General features: G+C 40.5%; 1 protein-coding gene across 1 annotated transcript in view; it reads left to right on the top strand.

The window, feature by feature from the left end:
* unc13c (unc-13 homolog C (C. elegans)) overlaps nucleotides 1-27,401 on the top strand; it is a 140,356-nt gene that overhangs the window by 65,368 nt on the left and 47,587 nt on the right. The window contains exons 15-18 of the mRNA XM_030048203.1: nucleotides 1,991-2,080; nucleotides 3,276-3,404; nucleotides 8,646-8,779; nucleotides 11,062-11,147. Coding sequence (XP_029904063.1) covers nucleotides 1,991-2,080; nucleotides 3,276-3,404; nucleotides 8,646-8,779; nucleotides 11,062-11,147 — 439 coding nt within the window. The remainder of the gene's footprint in view (nucleotides 1-1,990; nucleotides 2,081-3,275; nucleotides 3,405-8,645; nucleotides 8,780-11,061; nucleotides 11,148-27,401) is intronic.

Genomic DNA, 27,401 nt, shown 5'->3' with positions numbered 1-27,401 from the left:
TGGGGTTTGGAAGAGATGGGATGTTGGATAGAGTGTCTTTAATCAGATTTTAAATATTTAAACTGAATAACTCAAATTCTCCAGTAATGAAATGATGAAATACCAGAACAACTGTATTGTTCATATAAAAGGCACTGATGCAAACTGACTTTTGTTTTTGAGGTAAAAAACAGAACTTTTTAATATATATATATATATATATATATATATATATATATATATATATATATATATACATACACACACACACACACACACATACATAATATACATAATAAATATGTCTGTGTTTGTGTGTGTGTGTGTGTGTGTGTGTGTGTGTGTGTGTGTGTGTGTCTGTATAGAGTCTTTGTGGCTGTGTTGCCACTTAAAAGCCAGACATCGCTTCTGACCCAAATACTACCTGTCATCACAGAAGTACCCTACTATTGGAGGGAGTGACACACTTGAAAATTTATTTCCATTTCAGTCACAGTCAGTAATGGTTATGGCCTGAAAGTCCCTCAACATTCAATACCATACATGAGCCCAGTTTGATTTTAGGATTCTTTCATTTAGATGAAATCAATCTAATGCCATCATTTCCCCTGAACGGCAAAGCCTGTCCCTTTCTACACCGCTGGAAAAATATGGGCATTGATTCCTGTTTAGATCCACGCTAAGAAATATGTCACCATACACTTTCCTGGTTGATAGACTGCGGTTTGTGTGAGAGTTGACTGAAGGAATGGGGTTGCGTTTTTGTTGTGTATATGTGTTGACATGCATACTACATTAAGCCTGCATGTTTTAAACACTCTCTCTCCCTATACTGCCTGGGCTGATTGCATCCTCTCCCTCCTCCCAACAAGCAGACTGCATGCCTCGCTGTTTCCTGCTTTTCTCCATTCAGCTCTCTTGTGGTGGTGGTGGTATAGGATTTGGAGTGCTGAGGCGTTTTTTTTTTTTTTTTTTCTCTGTGCAACAAATCAGCTACCAAATATTACTCTCTCACCCACATTTACAAGTGCACAGTATCTGTCAACTCTTTCTGCCTTGAGGCTGTTTTGTTTCTATTTGGGTTATCCAACACTTTCACCTCTAAATTACACCTTTCCCCTAAATCATAGGGTCCGAGGAAATGTCAGCTCCCAGCAGATAACTGTCTTGGCTCTTTGTGTTTGAAGCATCAACCCCGAGGCCATTCACATCTTTTCCTCATCCAACAGGGAGAGACACAGGAAGCTGTGGGCTTGTTGCAAAATTCATGTTTTCTTTACTCTGTGTTGGTACTTCTGAGAACAATATCAGGTTTATGTTTATTTTATATAACGGCTGTGCTGTCAAACCTTTACTGTCTCTTCTTTATTTTGTGGGAAATGGTTGGCTTGAAGCATTCCTTTCAGGCAAATAAAAAAGTCCCTCACGCTTCTCATACTCAAAACAAATACCACGCAAGTTTTGCCTCTGCTGATTGGCCATTATCTCAGAAAGACCTCTCCTGTGCTTCTGCCGTCACACCTAAATGCTTCTATTTTTTAGCTCTGTTTTCTGGATGTGTTCTCAGGTTCTCCAATGCCCATTTATTGACAGCAGAGGAACAGAGGAGGATGATTTTTTTTTTTTTTTTTTTTTAGAGCGTTGAGCGAGGAGGAGAAGTAGGATAATGTATGAGGCAGTGATGCCTTTCCTCAGGGCTGTCATGCTTTATATGCTTCCAGTCACGGTGCTATGCACAGCCTGATGACTTCATGGCCCTGAAATAGAGGTTTTCATCAGCAGAGACCTCCCTTGTCCACTAAACGATTAGACAGACAGTCATTTAGTTATGATTGCTGGGTGTTGTTCCGTAATCAATTTCAATGTTTTGGCCTGAGCATTGTGAGGCTTTGGGTATGATTTGAAAAAGCTTCTCTCAACCAGATGTCTCTTCTCCTTCTCTCCCTCTCTCTCTCTCTCTCTCTCTCTCTCTCTCCCTCTCTGTCTTTTCTCACTCACATTCTCTCTCTAGGATAATTTCCCGGCAGGAAATCCAGAGCGTCTTCAAGATCTGAAGTCCACTGTCGACTTGCTCACCAGCATTACCTTCTTCAGGATGAAGGTAGTGTGTGTGTGTGTGTGTGTGTGTGTGTGTGTGTGTGTGTGTGTGTGTGTGTGTGTGTGTGTTTGTGTGTGTGTGTGTGTGTGTGCGGAATGATGTGAAGGAAGATGAAGGAGGAGCTTGGCAATACTGTCAATACTGGTCATCGCCATAAAATCCCCCAACATTCAATACCATACATAAACCCAGATTGATTTTAGGATCCTTTCATTTAGATGAAATCAATCTAATGCCATCATTTCCTCTGAACAGCAAAGCCTGTCCCTTTCTACACCACAGTAAAAATATTGACATTGATTCCTGTTTAGATCCACACTAAGAAATATGTTGCCACACACTTTCCTGATTGACATGCTGCGGTTTATGTGAGAGTTAGGGAGTAGGCTTAAGGAATGGGGCTGCATTTGTGTTGTGTATATGTATTGACATGCATACTACATTAAGCCTGCATGTTTTAAACACTCGCTCTCACTATACTGCCCGGGCTGATTGCATCCTCTCCCTCTTCCCATCAAGCAGACTGTATGCGTTGTTGTTTCCTGCTTTATGAAAAGCTCGGCTCCATTCAGCTCTCTTGTGGCGAGAGTGGTGGTATAGGACTCAAAGCACTGAGGCGAAGCTAAGATGGCAGCTATGAACAAAGGAATGAAAACTGTCACTTTGGGTTGCCAAAGCTTTCATTCTGAGCCACACCAGTGCTTACATACTGAACAGTGCTGTATATGGACACCCCTGTTACCTCATAGGAGCCATAGTATACACTATACATGCCGGTGTAGGCACACGTCAGCTGTGATGTGCATAATAGATATGAGCAGGTTGCCACATTTCCACAGGGATGTAGAATCACAGATATCCGTGTATGATTCTTCCAAACATGTAATAAGATAACATTACATAAGAAACAAACATTCTTGTGTTTAAGTATTCATGCAAACATGATGCTGATATGCAGATGCATTTAATTGGCTTTAGATGTGGCTAAATGCTGCGTGATGGTAACTGATACAAGTTGTGGGTGGTGTTTTTCATACAGTATACCATGTATACAGGAATACATACATTGCTAGTATGGGAGGCCTAGTGGAGCTCCTAAGTCTGACAGTGTTTTTTTTTTTTTGTTTTTTTTTGTTTTTTTTTCTTTTTGTTTGCTTGTTTTTTGTTTCGTGGGTGTGTGTATATGTGTGTTTTACAGGTACAAGAGCTACAGAGTCCACCCAGGGCCAGTATGGTGGTGAAGGACTGTGTGAGAGCATGTCTGGACTCTACATACAAATACATTTTTGACAACTGTCATGAACTGTACAACCAGCTCCTGGACCAAGTAAGCAGACCACTATCTCCATGTACATTATTTTATTTCGTTTTGTTTTATTTTATTTTATTTTTCATTGTTTCAATTGATTAATCCTGGACGAGGTTGGAGGAAGCCTATAAAGTTGGCAAACATTCATATAACAAAATTGTTAAATGAATTTATTTCACATAAAAAGCATTTATCACGAAAGTGTCAATATATGTGTATGGCTGTTTTCTTCATCATGAATATGAATGGAATATCACGATACTTCTAAATAATCTTTCACGACAGAATATTAATTAAAAATAAAGATTCTTTCATTGTGTTTCTGCCTCAGTAGAGGAGCACAAGAGCAGGACATCAGAATCTTTAATCCTTCTTGACCTAAGCTCTCTGTATTGTTCACGTTAATTGATATTCTTTTCTGTAGTTTCATCTAGTCAGGTAAATGATGCACATACTAAACAATGTGGCAGTGTGGCACTAGCATTAAAAGATTTTCATACAGATAGGATCATTAGGGGCCTCGAAACGCTGATGTCTCATGAAAACAAACACCAAATACGACTTTGATACTTCACCTGACTCTGCTAAAATGAGGAAGACTGAGGAAGAAGGGCAGCAACAGTGCCTACTGTGCATGTATTCATTTTTGTCAAAAGCAAAAAGAAGGGGTTACATGCCAGATTTTGAGGATAGAAGGGTTTGGAACTGTGGGCAGCATTGATTATCTGTTCTGCAGAGTTACAGGTAACATTTAAAGCCCAAACCAAAATACTGACCTATCCCAATCTTCTAGCCACTTAAAACTTTGGACTGAAACTAATTTCAGGAAAATACTGTTACAGATATTGTTCATTACTATAATGCAATAGCCACATTGCTGAAAAAAGGAAGCACGTGGCCACTTCTTCTTGTAAGCAATGGTATATGACTAGCATGCCATGCATAGCTGCAGGATATGTTGTCATACCAAGATTGAGAGAGTACAGATCCACCTAATTACATAGTCATTATACTCACAAAATATAACATCAACCTAATTCCCAGTCAGGTTTGTTTGTCAGAATAAATCAGTATTTCTGTGCACTAGTTAACCTCTGCAGCAGCCTTGCCTGAGTAAGTAATCAGGCAACAGGCGACTGGGCCTGATTATTCACGGTTTCCTTCCCATGGAGAATGGCCTCCACATTGTTGTAGATAATGTCTTTTTGGGTCGTAATAGGGTGCGATCCACTGAAAAGTTGAATAATAAGCTTGCTTTGTTTAAACAGCCTGAAGGGTTGTAAGCAATTACCAAACCAGAGAGATAGATACTTCCGCTAATTACATCTCCGTCCACTGCAGTTTCACAGTAGACAGCCTCTCCATCAACATTCCCTCTGCCGCAGAAGAAAAGACATTGGCTTCCCCCTGAAGCAAACCTCAGCGTGACTAATCATGGTGTTCATATGCACAAGGTAGCCTTTGACATAGTGGATGGATCGCATTTAGCACCCTAGTTTTCCAGTCACCGACTGTGACTGTGAGTGTGGTGACGCAGGAGTTGACATGGTGGCTAGGCAGGCAGTGAAAGATCCCAGCCACAAGCAGGCGGTTTGCATAACATACGAACAAAGCTCTCTGCCTCTGCCTGGGTCTAAGATGACTGGGAGGTGGGGAAGAGGAGGCGAGGAGGGGGGAATCCAGCTTAACTGCTTTCTTAAATCCTAGCAGAAAAGGGAGGATTTGAAAAGCAAGATGAGAGGGGAAAAGGAAGGGGGCAGACAGAATGATGGAAGAGGTCAAAAAAAAGGAACAATTTTTTTCAGGCTCATTCACTGTGAAGGAATGAAGTGTCGCAATGATGTCGCACAGACCAGAAATGCCTGCTACCATGTGCTTGTAGTCATACATGCACAGACATGCATATACATTATGCAAATGCTTATGCATAAGTAGACAGTTGAGTAGAAGCAATTGTGTTTTGAATAGTGTGCTAGGGAATTGTTAACAGGCAAACATGTTTCACTGCACCAGCTTGAATATAACATATTACTGTTTTACTGTTTGAGAACCAAACAAAACTGAACCTCAAATCAGTGAGCAGCTCCTAGAAAACAGTCATGTTTATTGAACAAGCAACTTGAATTGATCTACTAGTCTTGTTTGGCTTCATTTATGAGGTATTTTCCAATAATGCCTAAGTGGTCTATTGCTATGTTTGAAGAAGACGTTCTTTGCCATCAGGACATACTGTATATCCATGAGTGCATATTTACTCATATCTACACACATATAAACAATGTTATTTATCACGAGTTTAATACTGTTTGCGCTGAAGTAGCAGCTCTGATCTTACTCTCAGCCAGTGCTCTTGGGAGTTTGATCACGTTGTGTCGAGAACACCCTACAATCACAGACTTGCAAATTCTGTCACATTGTGGAAATTGATGAGGGGGCAGTCGTATGCTAATGCTGGTTTCTCCCACAGAGAGACAGAAATTGCTGAACAATAAACATAACACAAACCGCTAGCTACTCTCCAGGGCAATGATACACTGCCAGGAAGCCATATACAGTATACTGCTACTAGAGTCCCTGACCCCTACATAGTAGAAATGGTGAGACTACATTGTGCTCTCAGGTCCAGTATTCACCTCTCAGTACAAATGAGACTGAAGCCCATGGGTGTGTTGTTGACTGTAAAAAGACACCAGGCTGCTTAATCACCTTTAACAATGTGTTTGCATCCACATGAGGGGAATACAGATGAGCAGATGAGCTCTATCGGGATGCATACTGCACCCAGTTTAATAGGGATGACACAACCTTCAATGTCCTTCATACACACATACAGACATGTGTGCACACACGGAGGTTTTTGCATAGCTGACTCACCTCCTGCCGAGACATTTGTTTCATTATTCATATCTCCAATTTAGCAGACTGAAGTTCACCTTCCTAAATTCAGCAGCATATCTTTCCTTGATAGGCCAGACATCACACATCAGGCAAACCCAAACTTTCTCTGCAAATCATTCTGTGTAATCTTACAGCCACTATCGTGGTTCCCTAAACTATGAGTCAGACTCCAAAAAGGATCACAGGTGTATTTCTGGTAGCAAGGGTCTAGGCTCATAAATCATTCATTTTGTTTCCACTCGGAATTCACTCTTTAGCCACTTTATCGTTTGAATTTCATGAGTCAAGGATCTAGCACATATGTCTTTGGGGCTTCCTTCCTGAATTCATGGTCCTCTGGAAGAATTTTATTTTGACTCTCAGCCCAGATAATTCTTAACCAGTTACAGTATCACACACTGGAGTTGGTGTGCTCTCTTGGGTACATGTTAACACAGGTCAGTGGTGTCCTGCCTACAAGCTGTCAGGTCATAATAGCAGCACCTCTGAGCTTCAGCTGCCTCCCTGTTGCTTCCACATGGGCAACTAGTGGCAGTTTCACGCACTGCTACATTTAGATTGTCACATGATTAATGAGAGATCATGAGCAAAAACACAAATGAGAAATTCATGGGCCTTTGATCACTATGTCACTTGTGATGGTACCTTCCATGAAATGAACAGTAATCTTCATCATCCTGTGACACAAGATGAGAGAATTAACTTTTACAGCCTTGGGCCTAAATGAAAGGTAAGGAATGACATGATCAACTGCCATGGATTTCAACTGTAATATCCGGGTGCCGTGTTCTTGTGAGATTAAATCCTCTGGTTCTTCAAGCTGCATCATTTTCAAGATGTGCAGTAGCGCCGCACGTCTCACATCACCGGATCTTTCCAACAAATGATTGAAATGTCACCGGACACATGTTGTTTTCCTAACTCCAGCGGATTGATTACGTTCTAAAGACTGTGTTGAGGATAAATTGACTCATATTGCATTTCCATTTCCCCAACACTCCCTAATATCCCCTCCATGGGCTGCGCAAAAGTCAATATAATAGCAGTTGTTTAATAATTCAACCAAAATTATTCAATACGAGATTGGAACATACCTCATTTTTAACACTATTTACTATTAATCAAAAGTAAATTTTGTTCCAGCCAGATGCTCATACACAGACAAGAGAATGTGTGCTTGGTATATCCCTGGATCAGAGGATACATCTGCATAGTTCACAGTGACAGATTGCATTTTGTCATTGTCAGTATGTGTAAGTCCGTGTTAGTGTGTGGGTATGTGCTCTCGTAATCATGAGTGCCTGTGTATGCTACAGTATTTGGCGGTGTCGGTGTGGATGTGTTTGTTCCTCTATGTGCGCACAGCTGTGTTTTTGTTGGTGTGAGTGGCCTCGCCATCACTGCTGTTTCATTGCTTCCTCTCTGTCTTACCTGCTTGTGGCAGAAGCAGCAGGGTGGAAAACACTGACAGCTAGTGACTAGAGGAGCTCAATCTGGTTGCACCCAGTATGGAGCAAGCAGATGGTAAAGATAGAATAATGAGAGGTTTCAGAATCAGCGTCATTCACTTTGGGATGGCCAAAGAGATTTCTGCGACACTCAGTAAACACTGCAGCTAAGCAAAAAACATCAATCATGAATGCATCTCAAAGGGTCCTCTACATGTTCAGACACACACACACACACACACACTCACACAAGTACACAGACATTTTCAGAGAGTGATGCGCTGACCGGAGCAGAAGTGTGCCTTTGAGGTTTAGGATAGAACTGTGGCGTACGGATGGTCTAGGCTTAGGTTAACTCAGGTTATTATTTTTACCAATGTATGAATAAAATATGAGAATCAGCCATGCATCACAAACTGCTTTTTTCACCAGACCCACCTTACTGTAGGTCCTTGGCTTACATAGCACATTCAGTTTGTTTTTTTTGTTTTTTTGTTTTTTTTTTCTCCAACGTTCAAGGTCTGTCAGCCATAATGCTAACCTTGTATTCCTCCCTACCTATTTATTCAAATTAAATAAATTTGATTTATCCCTGCAGGGTAGTTACTGCAATTGCAGCATTCAACCTCTTAAAAACATCATCATAACAGGACATTGTGACACATAATGCACGTATAAATACATAAATATGTTCATTTGTTAAATGCAACATCCCACTTTTTGCTGCTCTCCCTCTGGATTTTTCTTCATTTCTCTTGGTTTCAATCCCCTGATACCATGTGATAAAACATTTGATTTTACTGTTCGTCACCAATTCTGTTTCTCATATCTCCATGTCTACGCATTCACCCATATCATACTCTCATGTTGTCTTCCAACTCTTCCTTTCTTTCTTTAATGTCTGTCATTGTAGGCTCGGAAACAAGACATTCCCCGTGACGAGCAGGGTCCATCAATAAAGAACCTGGACTTCTGGCCAAAGCTCATCACTCTCATGGTGTCTGTAATTGACGAGGACCGGACGGCCTACACCCCAGTAATTAACCAGTATGTACCGCTACATTATACAACAGGTGACTTTGACCAATTATTCTGATTGGTCACAGACAGCTGTACTTTACGGATTCCTATGCCAACCCTTGTCTTAAGATAGGTATTTTGTTAAAGGTACTCAATTAGTCATTTTGCAAAGCCTTTCTCTGGTATACTTTGGAAGTTGCAATGTTTAGTATGTCATCCCCTTTCTCGTGGCTCACTGGATGACCATGCAAACAATTTGGGACCTAGTTTGTCTAGTGTGCACTAAAACACCAGTGGGTACACACACACACACACACACACACACACACACACACACCTTGGTCTCTATTTTAAACAGAAAATGTGTTGTTTTATCAGTTTGAGTAGGGTAAGGCCTAAATATATCAAGGCCAAATCAGGCTACAGTATTTATGTGGAGGAATTTGAGGGAGCAGAGGGAATGATTTCTGCCTTTTAAAGCACATGCTGTATTCAGAGCAGATCTTATTTTAGCCATGCCAGCCATTGATATTTGAGAAAATGCGAGGGAAAATAACAGTTTGACTGCCCACCATCTCCCATGTTAAATTTGAACATATCGCCCACTGATTATGAAGGCATATGAGCGCAGAGTTGCAGATGAAAGCTGCAAACAAGGTAGAGAAACCGGCAATAAAAATGCTCCATTTGTATGGTAAGATATGCTATAGTATTTATGGATAAAAAGGGAATGCAGACTGGTGCTGAATTATATAACAGACAAGGGATTTGTCTGTAGAAAACAGTAGTGGGGTTGGGGGATGGGTTGATGGATTGAGGGAGTCATGAGGTGTTTTGTCTTGCCGTTGATTTGAGGAATAAAATCAAACACATTATATGACCTGAAAAAAAATTAATAGTGCTCACCATTGAAGAAATAAAGGGAAGCATATTTTTTTCCTATCACACGCTCATACATTCTCTCACTCTTTGCTCCCGTTCTTTATTTTCTCCTGCCTCTTGCTGATTTATGATGCTTATTAAGACTCTGTTTATGCCCAGAGCTTTCTCTCCTACACTGTCTAATGATAGATTTGCAATATTCATGCCTGTTTCTACATTCCCCTGGTCAAGATTCAGATTGACAGCACCTCAGATTTTCACCATATAGGCAGGAGTTGACTCATTGCCTTTGAATAATGGAGGCTTTAGCCAGAGAGCGATGCTCATTTTGCTCCAGCAGCCCCTCACCGAAGTTTTGTGGGAATCAAACCTAGAATTTATCTAGCCTCGAGCTAAATGCTTGTATATGGATTGATTTAATTAATTTCACAATCATAAGGAGAAAATTAAAAAAAAAATGGATGCACAAGGATAACACAACAGAGCTTGAGAGCTTATTATTTCCAGAAATAGATACCCATCCTGCAGATTTTAGACCACAAAACATTGTGCGCTTTACCGCATAGATTGTAAACCACATAACAACACAGAGCAGCTGGAGATGTCACATAAATTTGTGCCACAAAGGGATTTCATTGTCTACTTTGCCTCCAATAACACAATGTGGGAGTATGAAGAGACTGAAGAATAGAGGTGGAAAGAAAGAAAAAGAGATAGTGGATAGAGACAACAGAGGGAGCAATTGTTTGTGGATTTTTTTTCCCCCTCCAGTTACCACCGGGAGCATGTCTCTGCCTTTTAGTCTCAGCGTTCATTTCTTCCCTCCATCAAAGGATATGCCTAAGGTGGAGGAGAGAAGACGCAAGTATGTGTGTATGTAGTGTACTTGTGCTCTGGTGTCTGCTCCTGGCCAAGCAGATGATTACTGTTGCAACAAAAATTGTCCAGCGAACGTGTTTGTTGTTTGAAACAGGGCGTTCTGCAGCAAAAGTAAAGTGTTTCTAGGGAAATTGACCTTCCTCGAGCTGAGGACCCCGTCATCTATAAAAGTCCTCCCATCACTGAAGCCATGGATAATTAAACCATTGACATCTCACATTCAAGTTTTGACTGGAAATCCATAGGCATTCAAAATGACAATTTACTTGCCAGATGGGTTGCCACCCTAACACTCTTTTGCTCTTTCACTTCCTTTTGCACTTTCTCCTATCTCGCAGCCCTGTACCTTCATCCCTGCTCAGCCCAAATTCAACATATATTCAAATGATGGGGATTATTAGATTATGAAAGTCACCAGCTGTATCTTCCTGCACATCTTTTTAACTCGTTCAGTCGACATTCAGGCTGGGTCGGGCCATCAAGCCACCCAGTCAAGCATGTTATTATGCGGAAATGAGTCTGATCTGAATCCGTTTCAATCCCATCAGGTTTCCACAGGAGCTGAATATGGGCAAGATCAGCGCCGAGATCATGTGGAACCTCTTTGCCCTGGATATGAAGTATGCCATGGAAGGTCAGTAATGCTGCCTATCAGACAAATATGTTGTGTGCATGTGTGTGTCTGTGTGCCAGTTTGTGTTTCAAAAAGCACGAGTAGCTGACTGAGAGCTAAAGATAAAGCGAGTGAGTGTTTTGTGAGGAATTACGTGTCTGCGTATCAGAGTGTTGTTTACTGGCTGGCATCACTGTGTTGTTTATTGGCTATTTCTGGCTGTGGTCAGCTGCACTGCCTATCTAGATTACACTCCCTTGATTTCCCACTATTGATCACTACAGAGAGAGGGGAACTTGTTTTAATCAAGATAAACCATTGATCTTTGCTACAATCAACCACAAGAGAGATGCACGGCTTTCGGCGCGTTTGTGTGTGCGTTCGTGTGGTGCCTTCGGTAAGGAAGGAGATGAAAAGCTGGAACAAAGTCATTGCATCAAAATAGATAACACTGTACAATAGCATCAAATACTGCTGCCAAATGTGTACCGTGAAGTTGTCATGATTACATAGCCTGGTTTCCAGGCCCATGAATCACGCTGTAATTCAATGTTGTCTGGCTGTGTCTCTATCAGAGATTATTTACCGAATCAGTACTTGTCCTACCAAAGTGCCAATCAAAAAACAATCATAGTAGGTTAACTGACTGCGCCATCAGCCGTTGCCACAACAACATGGAAGTGCAGCATTTTTAGACTGGCTATTTCTTAGTCTTTTCTTTTATCAATGCTGTAACACTTCTCGAGACCAGAATAAATGGCCAAATTTAGCTTAAGATCACAACTCTTCACAGCTGCTGCCATGTTTGTTCACTTCTTACAGTAAGAAATTTTACACGACTGGTGCATCTTTGCTCAATTGTCAGAGTAACTGGAAAAATTGTGTCTTTTTTGCTGTCTTTGAATCAGAGGTTACCAGGAATTACTGTTATTAATGAATTTATTTAAAAATGAAAATATTGAGGGCTGGTCCTCTTTTACAGTGATGTCAAGTACCAGTTGACTTAAAAGATACAAAATAATAAAAGATACAAGGTGAAAGAAAACACTCAATTAAAACAAGTATACAGATACAGTTAATTAAAGATACAAGATACAAGATACGAAAGACAAATCAATTAAAACAGGTATAAACAAAAGCTTAATGATTTGCAATCTGGGATTACTGTGGGTTACCAAAGAATTAATGTTTAGGGAGCTTTGTAGAGACTTTAAGTTGGTCAGAGCACAGAAACTTCCATGCTTCTATGCTGAGAACGGACGTGAGGGACTTGGAGTAAAAAATGAGTCATTAGACCGAGTTTGACACAGTCCACGGCACCATTCTAGCATAAAAGTGATACAAGATGGCAGCCTCCCAATAAGGACCTTGTAGATAAACAATAACACATGCCTATCATGTCTCTCTGACAGAGAAGACCACCCAACTTTTTCATACAAGATGTAATGATGAGCACTGTAAACATCCCCAGTAATAAACCTGGAGGCAGAATGATAAACATCATCCAGCAGTTTAAGAGTGGAGGCAGATGCGTGCCTATAAATCACATCAACATAAACCATGACAGACAGTAAAATGGCTTCAGTGATCCTTTTCCTACAAAGCATTGGAAAATAAGTTCTGTCTGGTAACTAGATGGTTAAGTGCTGTTTTTTTCTTATTTATTTATTTATTTATTTATTTATTTATTTTGCAATATTATACTGTGATTGCACTATACAATAAAAATTACACAATAATAAAAAATTATCCTGCAGTGTGCAGTATAAATGCATGGAAGGAGATTTGTGTATTGCCTACCTCTGCACCTCATGAAGTAAGCCATTTATAATGGCCTCTCGCATTATCTGAAAATAAATACGTAAACAAACAAACAAACAAACAAAAAGGCCTCTCGCAACTGAGGTGGCTAAATTAAATGTGTCAGGCTAAACAAACCTTTTTACACCATCACATTCAGCAGGGCTTTCCGCCTTTGAGGAGAGTATATTTTTTTTCTTCTAGTTGTTTCGCCACTATTGCACCACCCTGGTGTTCATCATCCATCATTCTCTGGCAGCAGTGGTGCTCCCTCAGTTAAACAAAAAACCACACAAATTTGTTATTTACATTTAGTTTACATTCAGTATGGATCTTGTCAACCAGAAACTCCTGCTACAAAGCCAGTCACTTGAGGCCCATGCCACTCAATGATCAAGAAATTAATCTTACAGCTGCTTAACTTGGCAGGATGACGCAGTCTGGTTTATTTTATTTTATTTTTATTTTTTTTTTGTTTTGCATCACGTTGGATTCACAATCCCTACCACTCCCTCCTATACTAGAGGGTAGTTAATTAGTGTTATATTAGTGGGAGGTTTCTGTTTCAGAGCCCCAGGATATATGGTAAAGAGGCAATACTCAGAGGGTGGTTGAGTGGAGATGAGGTGATGAGGTCAGGGTTGGGGAAGGTAAAATGGTGGTGCACATGTGTATATGATATCTGTGTGTGCGTGAGTGTGTGCATTTATGCCATGTTCAGACTGCAGGCAAATCAGATTTGTTTCTCAAATCAGATCTTTAAGACAGACAGTATGCACTCTTATTTGAAAGTGATCAGATCGGTTTTGTGTGTCCAGACATCACTAACTTATCTACATGGGTTGCTGTGGCAACAACGTAGCCGTCAGTAACAACATATGCTATCAACGTGGCTTTCCAGGTGGAAGCATGAAAAATGTACAGAAGCCTCCAACCAAAGTGCCAGTAGACAATTTCAGCTTGTGTTGTTGCTTGTGTTGTCCCGCTCTGCTGGTAGCAGCATGGATTCTGCTCAGCCACTCTGATGCACTTTTGTCTTTCTTGATTTGACATCACTGCTGCTTGACGCTTTGCGAGTGTCACAAAAGACAGTTTGAAATATGATTTGAGTGGCCAAAGCGTCTGGAGTGAGACCAATCTGTAGAAATCTGATTGGAATCGCATTTCAAAATACCTTCAATGTGGTTTGGATCTGAGGTGAAAAATCACATTTAATGTGGTTCTTTGCCCTCCAGGATTTTTAAAATCAATCTGGATATAATCTTGATATGTTAAAAAAACTGTTTAAGGCGTACAGTCTGAACAAGGCCTTAGTAACTCAGCACTGTGACAAGACCCAGGGTTGCAATTCTATGTAGATTTTCCCTCTAGATGTACATTTGGCAGTTAGCTCCAAATGGCAAAAAAGGGGAAGTTTTTGATAATTGTTTTAACTCCAGTACCCAGAAATCTAACATAACATAAAAGCAAAATGTGTTGATTTCTCAAATCCAGTCCTTGAGGTCCAAACTACTGCAAGTTTACTATCGTATCAGACAGTTAATTGCATTCACCTGGCAGCCCGGGCAAAGAGGATATAGATTTTGAGGAAGAGGTCTGACTGAGGTCAAAATGAATGAGAGGCGATGTCCGGTTAGCTACTTCCCATAATGGATTCAAGGATTCAAGGAACTTTATTGTCATACCAGTTCACACTTACATGCTAGTGGTACGAAATTAGCACTCAGGTCCCAGTATAAGCCAAAAAAAAAAAAACCTGAAAAAAAGACCAGAAAAAGAAGTGTAAACATATATAAATGTAAATAAAAATATAAATAGTATATATATAATAAGTATAAATAAACAGCCTATATATAAGTAAGTAGTATATGTATAATAAATAATAAATATTATATATATATATATATATATATATATATATATATATATATATATATATATATATATATATATATATATATATATATATAGGCAGTAAATATAAAAATATAGAGAAAAATATAAACAGCCTATGTAAATATAAACAGTATATATATATATATATAATATGGACCTAATGTATGAAGTTAATGCTGGCCACTCATACTGTGGGCACAACTCTGTTACTCAACATAAATTGAATAAAGCAAAATTTGCAATCCCAGGATACATATGGTGTGTTGTTATAATGACAAGAAAAAACATCCCTTTCACACATGACACAGAAGACAGTTCTGCACCAAAATATTTACCAATTTGGCCATTCAAACGCTGCAGGCATACATCATCAAATCATGCATGCAAGACATTAAAAATATATTTTTAGAAATTTTTACAGAATGACAGTCTGAGTTAAACATGCCATAACATTGCTAAGTTATTTTAGATGTGTTGCTCAAACTAATAATCCTCATGTATTTTAATTGGAAGGAGAAATAATTCCTTCTAACCAAATTAAGTTTCAGGTCTGTGACGTCTTTATTTTATTTTTTTATTTTATTTTATTTTATTTTATTTTATTTATTTATTTATTATTTTTTTTTTTTTTGGCAGAAATGCTGATGGAAGTAGCCTCTAAATCAACTGTCTCACTTTTTCCAGTCTCTGGCTCAGGTCTAAATCAGTCCCTGGGATGCCAGGGCCTGCCATTAACTGCATAGTAGGATTTAAAAAACAAAAAGCAAAAAACAAGAAACAAGAAAGCATTTTTTTTTTTTTTTTTTTTTTTATTCAGGTAATATTAATCAGAAGTGCTCGTGAGCTAATGCAAATGTAATACTGGCTTTTTTGACAGTATAGTGGATTTTGGATTCAGAAGGTTTGTTATGTGTATGCATTGCATACAGTAGTCTATTTATTTATTTATTTTAATTGTTTTCAGGAATGGCATTTATCTGTTTCAGCAAGTCAACTCCTCAACTATATTTTATTCTGAAGTTTTTTATTTGTCTCATCCTGTGAGTGGAGAGAATTTTCCATACAGTCCATATGCAACACCAGAATTTCATTTGTGCAAAAAGAGCAAACCTGAGGGATCTGAATCAGCATTAGGATTAGACACTCTTCTCTATTGCAGCCCTTCTTTGCAATGAAGGCTGATGAGATGGGATCATTTTAAAATTATTTTATAGAACGGCTATAACCTGCAACCTTTCCTCCATGGAAAAACAGGCACACTGAGGGTTTTTGCTGGTTCGAGAATACCAGGAGAGGCAAAAAGTGAGCAGTGATATGATTGAGGTCAAGAATTGCGGCTGGCCCACAGAGCGTCGCTATGCGTAGGAGCAGAGACAGAGAAACAATGAAGGAGCTTCTTGGTGATTTATCCTCATCTACACAGCACCCGCCTCCTGCTCACTCCTCGCTAAACCATCTGAGTTGCTATGACAACCAGGTATCGAGTGTAGTGGAGACACTGTGAATTTATTCACCTCACGAATGCAGATACACACACACACACACACACACACATACAAGCAGCCCATATATCTATATATTGTACTTGCATTATGGTTTAATATATGAGATGGTTGTTAATGTAATCTGTGCCTGTTGTCAGGGGAGAGCCAGGCTAAAGTATATGAACCATAAAGGTGGCCATGATATCTTTATAAGATATCTGTGCATGTGCATGTATGTGAGTGTTGACATACATGTGTGTGTCTGCACTGATGTAATGAGAAGCTAGAAAGTAGCAGTGAGCTTTCTGGATTATGTGAGCTGAGATTTATACATCACATCCCAGTGCTTAATCTTTTAAAAGGGGCCCCATATAGCATTTTAAACATCGGTATATAATTACCAAATTCAATGCATAATTTACCTTGGTGCTTTGGAGAATGCCTGCATTTCCCCCCATTGAATGATTTCTGTGCATTGCTCTATGTTGTGGCTTTTTTTTTTTTTTTTTTTTTAAACCTATTCTGGGCTGAGTTGTGAAATAAAAACAAATGGTATAATTACAAGAAACAAAGAAGACCAAGTCAAGTTAATTGGTAGACTGTATCTCATACCAGTGTTACTGCTAGTGCTACTTTTTTCTCAAATTTAAGTTAATCCCCCATGAAAGCCCATTGCTTTCTGTCATGAATTAGATGTCGCTGCTTGTCACCCCTCCTCCTTCCTGTCATCGCTCTGTGTTTTAGTGTCTCTTTTGCCTCACTGAAAAGGGTAAACATGTTAGAAGTGATTTTTCTATCTGCCTTTCACTCCTTACACCATCCTCCAACCCTGTAAAGAAATTGTGAAAACTTAATCTCCTTTTGCACTGGAATAGCAGCTCCCTGTAGCTGTTTTCTGTAGTAAAGCAGTCGAGCGAATTTCCCACAAAAATACCAACCTGGTGGCACAGAATGTAAAAATTAAGCATGAAGGCCAGTAGAGGCTGCTGATCATCATCAGCGATCCTGTTTGTTTGGCAAATAAACAAATGCCCATTAATATGGTAATGTGATCATGCTATGTTGGTGATTAAATGGTACATGCAGCACTTTTACACAGAATCATCACACAAACCAGAATGTGTGTGTGTGTGTGTGTGTGTGTGTGTGTGTGTGTGTGTGTGTGTGTGTCGATGGGGCAGGCATGTGACCACCTTGGGTCTTACTGGCTGACTGTCACAGCAGGTTTTTGGCATCATGTGTGTGTTGGAGAATAGCCTGAGGGTGTTGGTGCTACAAATGGAGACAAGAATCATGGATGCGCTCACTCACACATACCCTCTTGCTCCCTCCTTGAGCCCGAACCCTCTGCCCCCTGTTCACCTCCTCATCCCGTCCTGTCAGTACATCACTGGCCACCCACAGGGACACTTGCCAGAAGGAGGACAGAAGGAGGACATGACTGCCATGCTCCTTAAAGCAGCACAAGTTGTTGCTCGTTTGCTGCCGCTCCTACTGGCTGTTGGCGTTCCGGTTCTGGTTTGGCAATGACAGACAGGTGATTACAGCGGAGCGTTACAGAACTCATAAACCCTATTAGAGCTTGTTGATACAGATTGTAAACCACATAATGTGTTTTACATGTAGCTTGTCAAACCGCATGACCAACACTGAGAGCCGCTGCAGATGTCAGCGGGCATGACATTCACTTGTGCTGCCAATGGTTTTCATTTTCTCATCTTGAAAACACAACATGGGGGAGGTGACAGAAGTAAAATGGACAGAGGTATACTTAGAGACTGAGGGTGTGATTATTTGGCGTGTGTTATTTTTACTCCTCCAATTGCCGCTTGGAGAATGAATCCTTATTTTAGTTGGACGTTATATTTGGAAACATATCCGTTGTTAGCAACATGGGGAATGTATTTTCCGTTAGTTGCTGTCAGTTGCTAGCTTAACAGAAGCAGAATCACCTGCAGGTGATAGATAATCAGCTATGAGTTTGACCGCTCTTGTCGCAGAATAATGCAGATAAAGTGATGCAGCACCTGTGATGTTATACTAAATGACACAAGGCTCTCGACCAGTCAGATTGCTTGAAGAGAAACGTTTGTCCTATAAGGTCTATTAACAGCAAGGAATGCTGTCAAGAAAATGGCCTGGTATACACAACATTAGCCGATTTTTTTGAGGATATGGTGTCACTAAACCTATTAGTACACCCGAAAATGCACTGCTGCTGTTTAACCTCCGTGTGTTAGTTTCAGCTCTGAAACAGTGGATGAGGAAGTAATAGATGTTGTACACAGACAATACATCTTTCGCTAACAGAATTTTTATGTCTGTGACGATTTACCTGGCCTTTTTGTTAGGTTAGCTCACATTAGCACTTTTATTGTCAAGGCTGTAAACAAATATTTCAGATAGAGGAAATATAGATTATGGTAGCTGAGGTAGTGAGGCCTCATTAGCTTTCTTACTGTCTCAGGTGGGACTGGATGGCCAGAGGCAGTATCCTGTCTGCCTTAATTTGTCATTTGTCATAGTGCTTATAACTTGTATAATATATTATAGGTCAGGTTAATTTATGTATATGTATTTTAAGAAATACAGTTCTGAATATTAACCAGAAATTGGTAGTGATGACATGTGAAATGTATGTCGCCGTTGGTAATTAGAATGTAGGCTAATAATGGAAAGCCAAATTACTAATGCGTATGAAATTATTAATAATTCAAGAAACTAGAAATTGCATTGTATATTACAGTTTTTTTTTTTTTTTGATTGCTTAGGCACTATGTTTGAAAATACAGACTATTTTTGCAAAAGTCTACACACTAACCACAAAACCTTTCACCAAAACAGAAAACTCATCAAAATCTTTAAAAAAAAAACTTTTTTTTTTGTTGTTGTTGTTTTGTTTTTGTTTTTTTTGTCAGTACAGTACACACAAACATGAAGCACTGATAATATAAATGAAAAAAAGGTTGTGGCCTTTGCTTTTTCTGTATGCAGGGCAGCAGTTTGTAATAAAGTTTTGTCATACTTGATCCTCACAACCCCCCTCTGATTTGTACATGAACTCTTTATTTATGTTAGTGTTTCCACATGTGTAAATGTGGAAAGACAATTGGTAAAATTGTGCACAGATGTAGAGAGCAGAGTTTCTAGGTTTGCGAAAAGTGTCTTATTACAAACTGAGTGTAAAGCAGTGAGCTGCATTTACAGTTGTGCAAAAAGAGTGTTATAAAACAACAAACTCTCTGTAAAACAGGGAGCGTGCATTCAGTTTGGCACACTTGGTAAATGCATTGGCTACAAGTGTTCATGGTTTCAGAGATAGTGCTTCAAGAATCATTCGTAGTGTTTAAGCGTTCAGAAAAAAAAAAACTGTACGAAAATGAAACAGGCTAATATTGAATTTCAGTTTTTATCTTTTTTCTTCTTTTTTTTTAGCTTGACCTTTAACTTGACTTTTTTTTTTTTTTTAGCTAGCTTTTTCAGTTTGTTGGTGATTCCTTATGTGTGTGTGTGTGTGTGTGTGTGTGTGTGTGTGTGTGTGTGTGTGTGTGTGTGTGTGTGTGTGTGTGTGTGCATGCGTGTGTCTGTGTGTCTGTGTGTATGCCCTGCTGAACCATTGCAGCTGACCAGATGATTGTTATTGCAGTGGAAATTGTCTAATGAATGTGTCTGAGGTCCAGCTGGGTCATTTGAGGTTATAAAAAAGGATGTGATTTCAGTAAGAGAAGCCGAGGTACTGCTGGAGTGTGAGGTTATAGAAGAAAGCAAGAATGGTTGAGTAGAGCATGTGTCATGTGTAAAGGAGAGCAGTGAAATCAAGTGACTCTCACTTATACTCTAATAATTGCTCACTCCTCTCCACAGAGGTCAGTCACAGCACCATAATTCAACTGCATGCTGGCTAGCGGCTATCTGTGGAATACCAACAATAGCTTGCTTGACAGTTCAGTCCACATTGGACTGCCACTGACATTTCAAGATGAGATCAAGTCATACCTTCTACAGTGTAGTGTGGTAAAACTTGGCAGCACTTATTTTGTTAAATACATAGTGACCAAGGATAGGTGAGGAGGATGTGTTCATGTCATTTTTGTTAAAATTTGTTTTGGCCCTTTGGAAATGGATGTGCGTGAGCAGACTGTGTTCGAAGTTTTGTCAAGTGTGGACCTTTATCAAGGTGCATATTTCTCTGTCCTCAGCATCATAGCAACAAGCACCTTCAGCTCCACTACTGTCTTCTCAAAGTGTGTCTTTGGGCTCTAGTTTCCCGGTGCAGCGCAGTGAGGCGAACCCCACGCAGAGCTAGTTTGGACCAGCTCAACCTGAGCCGCGCACAGTTTGGTAGTTTGGCAGACAGAGGTGCACTGAGATGGGAGTGGCGGCGCAGCAGGGGAAGGTGTCAACAGATTCAGCTTGGCGCAGTGACAGTTTCGTGCCAAAAGGCTTCGCCGAGATGCACTCAAAGCTCGCCATCTGAAACCACGTCTACTTTCAGCGCAGGCGGAGCGGGGCTGGCGCAGTGGAAGTTTGGTTGACTGGCGCACATCACCAAAACCTCACAATCAGCACAAACGGTGCTGATTGTGTCCTTTGATCTGACATCAGTTGTGACGGGACAGTCAATATGGAGATAAATTTATGTGCTGATTGAGATAGTAGCATTGAATAGTGTTTTTTGTGGGTGTTTTTTGATTGGTGTGAATCGGCTGTATCAAACCCACTCCACGCCTTCTCTCCTCCCTTCTGCCGGTAGGAGGAACGGTGGAGTCCTTGCGTCACAGCGCACGGCGTGCCAAACTTGCAAAATCCACCTGGCCACACCCAGTTGGCGAGGCGCAGCTGTGCTGCGCCCCTGTCTCGCCCAGTCTGCGAAACTAGAGCCCTTTGTGTTGAGGTGATGGAGGATCTCTGCACAAATGTGTTTTATGTGTATGCATGCATACATTTATTAGTATGTGCATGAATTATGCACAGACATGCATGCCTACATGCATGCATCTATATTCTGCATGTGCGCATATGTGTGGTTGTTAGAAGCTGAATGAGAATAATGAGGTAGAAGAGGATAGGAATGCTGAGGCAGTCCAGGTCGCTGCCTCTCTTTTTCATCCAAGCGGATGGAAGTAACTCAGAGTGACCTGTTTACATAAGAAGGCACACAGGAGTGGCAGAGCGGCAGACATAGAGACACCCTGAAGGAGGCAGGCCAGAATGTGTGTTGCTGTATCTGTGTGTGTGTCTGTGATGTATGCATGCATGTTTATGTGTGCATTTGTGCAGGCATACAGTTGTGCGTGTAAGTGGAGGAGAGAATGAATGAGAATAAAACAGAAATCTATGAGAGTATGTGTCTGTCTTTGTCTGTTCATGTGTGTGTGAATGCCTGTGTTTCAGTACATGCACGTGTGTGCACGCACATTACTTAATGAAGTCTTTGATGCATCCTCTACTTCCCGCTCGGAGGCCTTTGGTGCCAGGACCGGTGCAGAAATGGATGCTGCTAATTTTAGCATCTCTGTGTGAATCTCAGTGTGCATGTGCGAGAGAGAGACACACACACAGAGAGAGAGAGAGAGACAGAGAGAGAGAGAGAGAGAGTCAGAACGAAAGCAAGGAGACCAAATGACATGACAAGAATGAGAGAATGGGAAGGAGAAGGAATGAGAGAATGATAGTAACTATGATTACACGACCAAGACCAAGAGACAATTAGGCGGAGGCACATGACAGGCCATGGAGGGCTAGGTGGTAGATCAGAGGGCCTCAGGGAGAGAGAGAGAGACGAGAGGAAGGAGGAGAGGGCAAGCAAACCAAGCAGAGTCTGGGTTAGATGAGCATATCCCATCTCCTGCTGCACTGAATCCCTTCTGATGTCAACAGTTATAGAGGGAGGAGCCAGCTCACTGAACCTCAGCATGACTCAGAAAACAGTGTTTATATGTGTGCTTGATACACCTGCTGATGGTTGAACACCAACAATATCCATCTAGCTGTCAAGAGGAATCCTGTTGGTGATGAAGTTTTGTAGTATATATACTTGGTAGTTGTTTAATGGCTGTGGTCTCCAGAGCGTGTCATTAAAGATCGAATGCTCCCACAGCCCATTAACTCATCTTCAGCCTATTAGAACGGCTTCACTCTATAGAATATTGTAATTTAATTTCAGCTCATGTCCCTCGGCCACGGGAGCTTTGCTTTCCACAGACAGACGTTTACGAGGCTCCAGCATGGCTAAGCTGCGTGCTCTCTTGCAGTCTGATTTTAATAAGCTGGTCTGTCGTCCGACCATTAGTCTGTAATGCCTCTGTTTCAGGTTGTCAGTGTAACACTGTGCATTAAATCCTAATCTCTGCTGTGCACCTCACCTAACAGCCAATGACTTTTTATATTGGTGTAGTTTATAAAACACACAGGTTCCAGCCCTGCTGTGCAGGTATAGTGCTTTCTTTTTATACATAGTGATTTCATGAAAGCTGGGTCTAAGTCGTTACACTCGAGCCATTTAAAAATGTATTATATATATATATATATATATATACACACACACACACACACACACACACTACTCACAAAAAGTTAGGGATATTTGGCTTTTGGGTGAAATTTATGGAAAATGTAAAAAGTTCACACTACAGTGATATATCATGAAAGTAGGGCATTTAAGTAGAAGCATACACTGGTGATTTCCTCATCTCAAACAATTTCTTGAAACAAAAGCCAACAACAGTGGTGGATATACCACAACAAAAAATGTCAGTGTCCCAATAACTTGTCATTATTGACAAGTTATTGGGTTGCGATTTAGTACTATCTCTGCCATTTTCTCAGGGGTTCAACTGAGGTTAAAGCAAGGTGGCTTTTAATTGGGGAGGTGGAGCCGCATGTGCACGTCCACATGTGTCCAAGTGGACGCGCATTGAAGCCGCCTGGGCAAACTCTTGTAAAAGCCCAAATGGGATAGCGGGTGGTCCTGAGCACCCACTATCCGTTTTCCCTAACGTGTGTGGTCAAGATAGCAATTGTAGGGAAAGCGCATAAACATGCCCACGGACACACCTCCAGGCGCAAATAAAGGAGTTGGCATAATGTATAGCGGGTAGTGTGGCCGCAAGATACCATTTAGGGATAGTGGAAGCTGCTAAATGCGTAATTCACAGGTAGCGGGTAGTGGCAATGGGTAGCACAGTGTGAAAGATAGAGCCCGTAGTGTCTATCAGCTCTGGGAGCTCACCATCAGAGCCTGATGATTGGTTTTCATTGTGTCTGGAATATATGATTCCTATATATTTATTTTTAAATAGCATTGTTTAAAGCACAGTGATCACAAAAAGTCTGCAAATTCCTGGTGGGTCTTTGTTTATGTGTTTATTTGATAATCAAAAGTGATGCGAAGTCAGTATTGACCAAAAGAGGATATCATATTCAGTTGTCCAATGTGGTCTGATATTTGATTTTTTCATTATTTTCACTGTGCTAGGTATTGACAGATTGTACAGATTAGTAAGCGGGATGTTTACACATTTGCACCAGCCTTTCCGCAGAGTGCACAAATATACATCATTGGTGATTCACTGCAGCAAGCCAGGGTGGACCCTTCCATCAGGGAGCCGTATGATGGGCCGTGTCCAAATGCTCTGTATGTTGGAGTCACATAAACAGGCGTTGCTCCCTCAGTGGGCTGTGGTATTATGGCAGAGACGTGTCTGTAGGCCCCTGTGATGCAGCTTAGGAAGCCCTTTGACAGAACTGGGTCAGAAGCCAAGATGAAGGAATTATGTCACATAGATCTATACTGGCCTTGGCTGCCATTCTGGTCCTCCAGCCTTTTATCCTGGGAATATCTGTCTGTCCACACACTCACATAGATATATTCAGCGAGTGGTGATTGGAAGATAGAAGCGCTGTGGAGAATCTCTGCAGTTCATCATAATATCCGGGGCATTTAAATCAATGAGGCTGAGTGTGAGTGAGTCTCCTATGAGTTTGTCTGTCCCTATGGGCTGAGTCAAACATGATGACATCCTCACCAGGGACCCTGAGCCTACTCCTCCCTCGGGACAGCCCACACTGTTTACCACCAGGAGGGCACATGCAGACGCAAAACACACATCCAGACACACACGCATACACACAGTATCTTTAGTGCTTTGTTGTTTCTTTGCTTTAGTGTGCCAATCTAAATGACACAGATGAGCCTCAGGAGGTTGGATTTGTGTATTAAATATGAATTGACTGTCTTTCCAAAAGACATATCCACCAATTGAAAAATTTGACACCCGCTCTTATAAAATATAATTCCTGCTGTGGAATTGAAATTCATCATAAAATCTGTTATGAATTTCAGCATAGTGTAGTTGTGTTTTGATTTGATTTGAGTATGCCTTCACAGTGTTTTGGAACACAAGAATATCGGCTGCCAAATGGATACAATTTTGAAATGGAATTCTTAGACATCAAAGAATATAGAGCCATTTTGGGAAATAACAGATGACTCATCCTGAAGCCAAGCAGCTTCTTTGTGTTTTATTACAGAAGACTCCGATGTGAGCAGTATTTTTAAAACACTGCTCCTTGCAGCCTCATTTCTGAGCCAAATGAAAGAATGCAAAGTGTTGCTCGTTTTGGTTTTATTTGGAGTGTGTGAAAAAAACTCATTCTCTCTCACTTTCTTTTTTCAAGGTGGCAGAAAGCTTTTCAACAAATGAAATCTTTATGAACCTGAAGAGCAGGCTTCTTCCGGGTATAGACTTTGACTGCTTTGACTGAATTTTCACAACGGTGAAAGAGTTTCAAAGTGCAAGACTCAGCTCAGAAGTTTAACTTCATAACTTAGGGCCCAAAATCCCCAAAAGTATGCAAATAAAAACAAGTCTGTCAACAGAGGTGATGTGCCATGCAACAGGTTCATCCTTGCATCAGAATGTGTTCCTTGCTCCTTGATTAACAGATGAGAGAAAGTCAGACCTGGATAGAAATGTTGTATAGTTAAACATATTGTACAAAGTTATAATGGGGACCATAGGAGGTTTAGATGTGGAATAGATGTAGGAATAGGAATAGATGTGGTTGTGTTATGCAGTATTCATGAAATATTTCAGTTACTTGATTTTGTTATGTTATATCTCCTTAATAATGAAAGGAAATGGGAGAAAAATGAAAAAGACAATAAACATTTGGTCCCCAAAAAAACAAAACAAACAAACATATAGTACAAAGCAAAATGAATGCACTGGCATCTTACACACACAAAACATACACACAGTACCAGACATAATCAGACCAAACACTAAATCAGTAGCCAATTTGACTAAATGAGGCAGATGTACTAAAATCCACTGCTCTCATCAAAGATGGGGAAATGGAGCAATGCTATAACACACAAGATACACTCAAAAATAGTACACACTAGTGGACACTTCACAGTCTTTTGATGGCATCACAGTACTGTAAGTGATACAGATAGATAGATAGATAGATAGATAGATAGAGCTTTTTGTTTGTTTGTTTGTTTGATTTGCTTTTGGCTTTGATATAAAAGCATCACAATCCAAACCATTGTTGGGGATTTGTTTGCTCCCAAATTCTCAGAGTCACATTCACTTTCTTGCATGGTCTGCCATTTGATGATGAACCCTAACCCTAACCCACCCTAACCTGAACTTTGTGAAACTGAAGGATTTGTACACTGAGCCACTCCCTCCAAAATACTGACCACCGCACGATCAGCCCCTGTGTCAGTACTTGTACCTAATTGTCAGTGAGGGCCACTACACAAGAGTACATAGTCTGGAGTAGCATTTTCAGATAAAAAGTATTATCCATTCTGCCAGGTAATTTTCATTCCAGCTGTCTAATGAGGTTGATTTAGACTTGGGACAGATGTGAATGCAGTTAACCACCTGGCAGGATTTAAAAAAACAAACAAACAAACAAACAAACAAACAAACAAAAAACAGCGGTACTCTGGATTCGGAGGCCAACACCACTGTTCTCTGTCATCTGATGTTAGGATATGTAGAGAGACATAGCTGACTAGCTCTAGTTAATGATTCAGAAATCTACTACTTTCATGAGTAAATCAGTAATTGGCCTAAACCTACAGTCTTTACTTGCCCTTCATCATCATTCTGATAAACGTAAGAGGAACAATATTTACCTGTTTTCATGCACGCCATTATTACCACCTGTTCAGGTAGGATGATTAGAAAGTAAGAGAGTCAGCAAGAGAGTGAGGAGACAGATTGAGTGACAGCAGTTAGTGAGAGGCATGGTGAGGAGCTGCTCTGTGTGCATGCATGCAACAGTTTCAGCAGGTATAGTGGAGTTGGGCAGAAGGTGGAGATGATTGACAGCTGGGATTTTACCTGACACTGCTTGGTTTCTGTACATTAGCTGAGTGAATGCCAAAAATGAAAAAAGGAGCAAGGCCACAACAACATAACCCACGACTGCCAAAACTGCCAGGAAAGTTTAAGTGAAAGCAATCCCAAAGTCACCTGTCAAACTTAGCAAGTGAACATGGCAACTGTGGACATGGCTCAGTCATCAAAATATATATCCTTAATATGATAATTCAGATTCATACCCATGTAGTCATATTTGCTGTCCCATATAAGTACAATACATACTCCAATTTTGGCCCATCAACTCCTTCCCTGTTGCAAGACCAAGAGCTTCACTGGGAGTGTTATGCTGCAAAATTAATGTGGATATCGACCAGCAAACAACACCATATTGAACAGTGACCCAAAACTAAAGAAAAGTTGTTGAATGATGTACAAGAGCAAACGTTTCTCATTGAATCATTAGCAACGCTCTCCCAATCTGTTACATTCACATAGAGCAAATATGACTATATGGCTATATGGGTAAGAATCTGAAGAATCTGAAGTTTTTTTGTTTTTTTTTCCCACATAACCTACATGGCAGCTTGGTGCTATAATGTTCTATTTCCCAACCAATCACAAAGTTCAGTGCTCTACAGCTGATCAAAATCTGCCTTTCAGACATGTCCTGTCACATATGAGCTGATATGGCCTGAACGTAAGGCAGCCAGTCACATGGCATTAGGCCACACTGGATGCCTGTCTGTCCA

This window comes from Myripristis murdjan, chromosome 3, assembly GCF_902150065.1.
Source record: "Myripristis murdjan chromosome 3, fMyrMur1.1, whole genome shotgun sequence".
Classification (NCBI taxonomy): Eukaryota; Metazoa; Chordata; class Actinopteri; order Holocentriformes; family Holocentridae; genus Myripristis; species Myripristis murdjan.
This window is presented reverse-complemented; position numbering and strand designations above follow the sequence as displayed.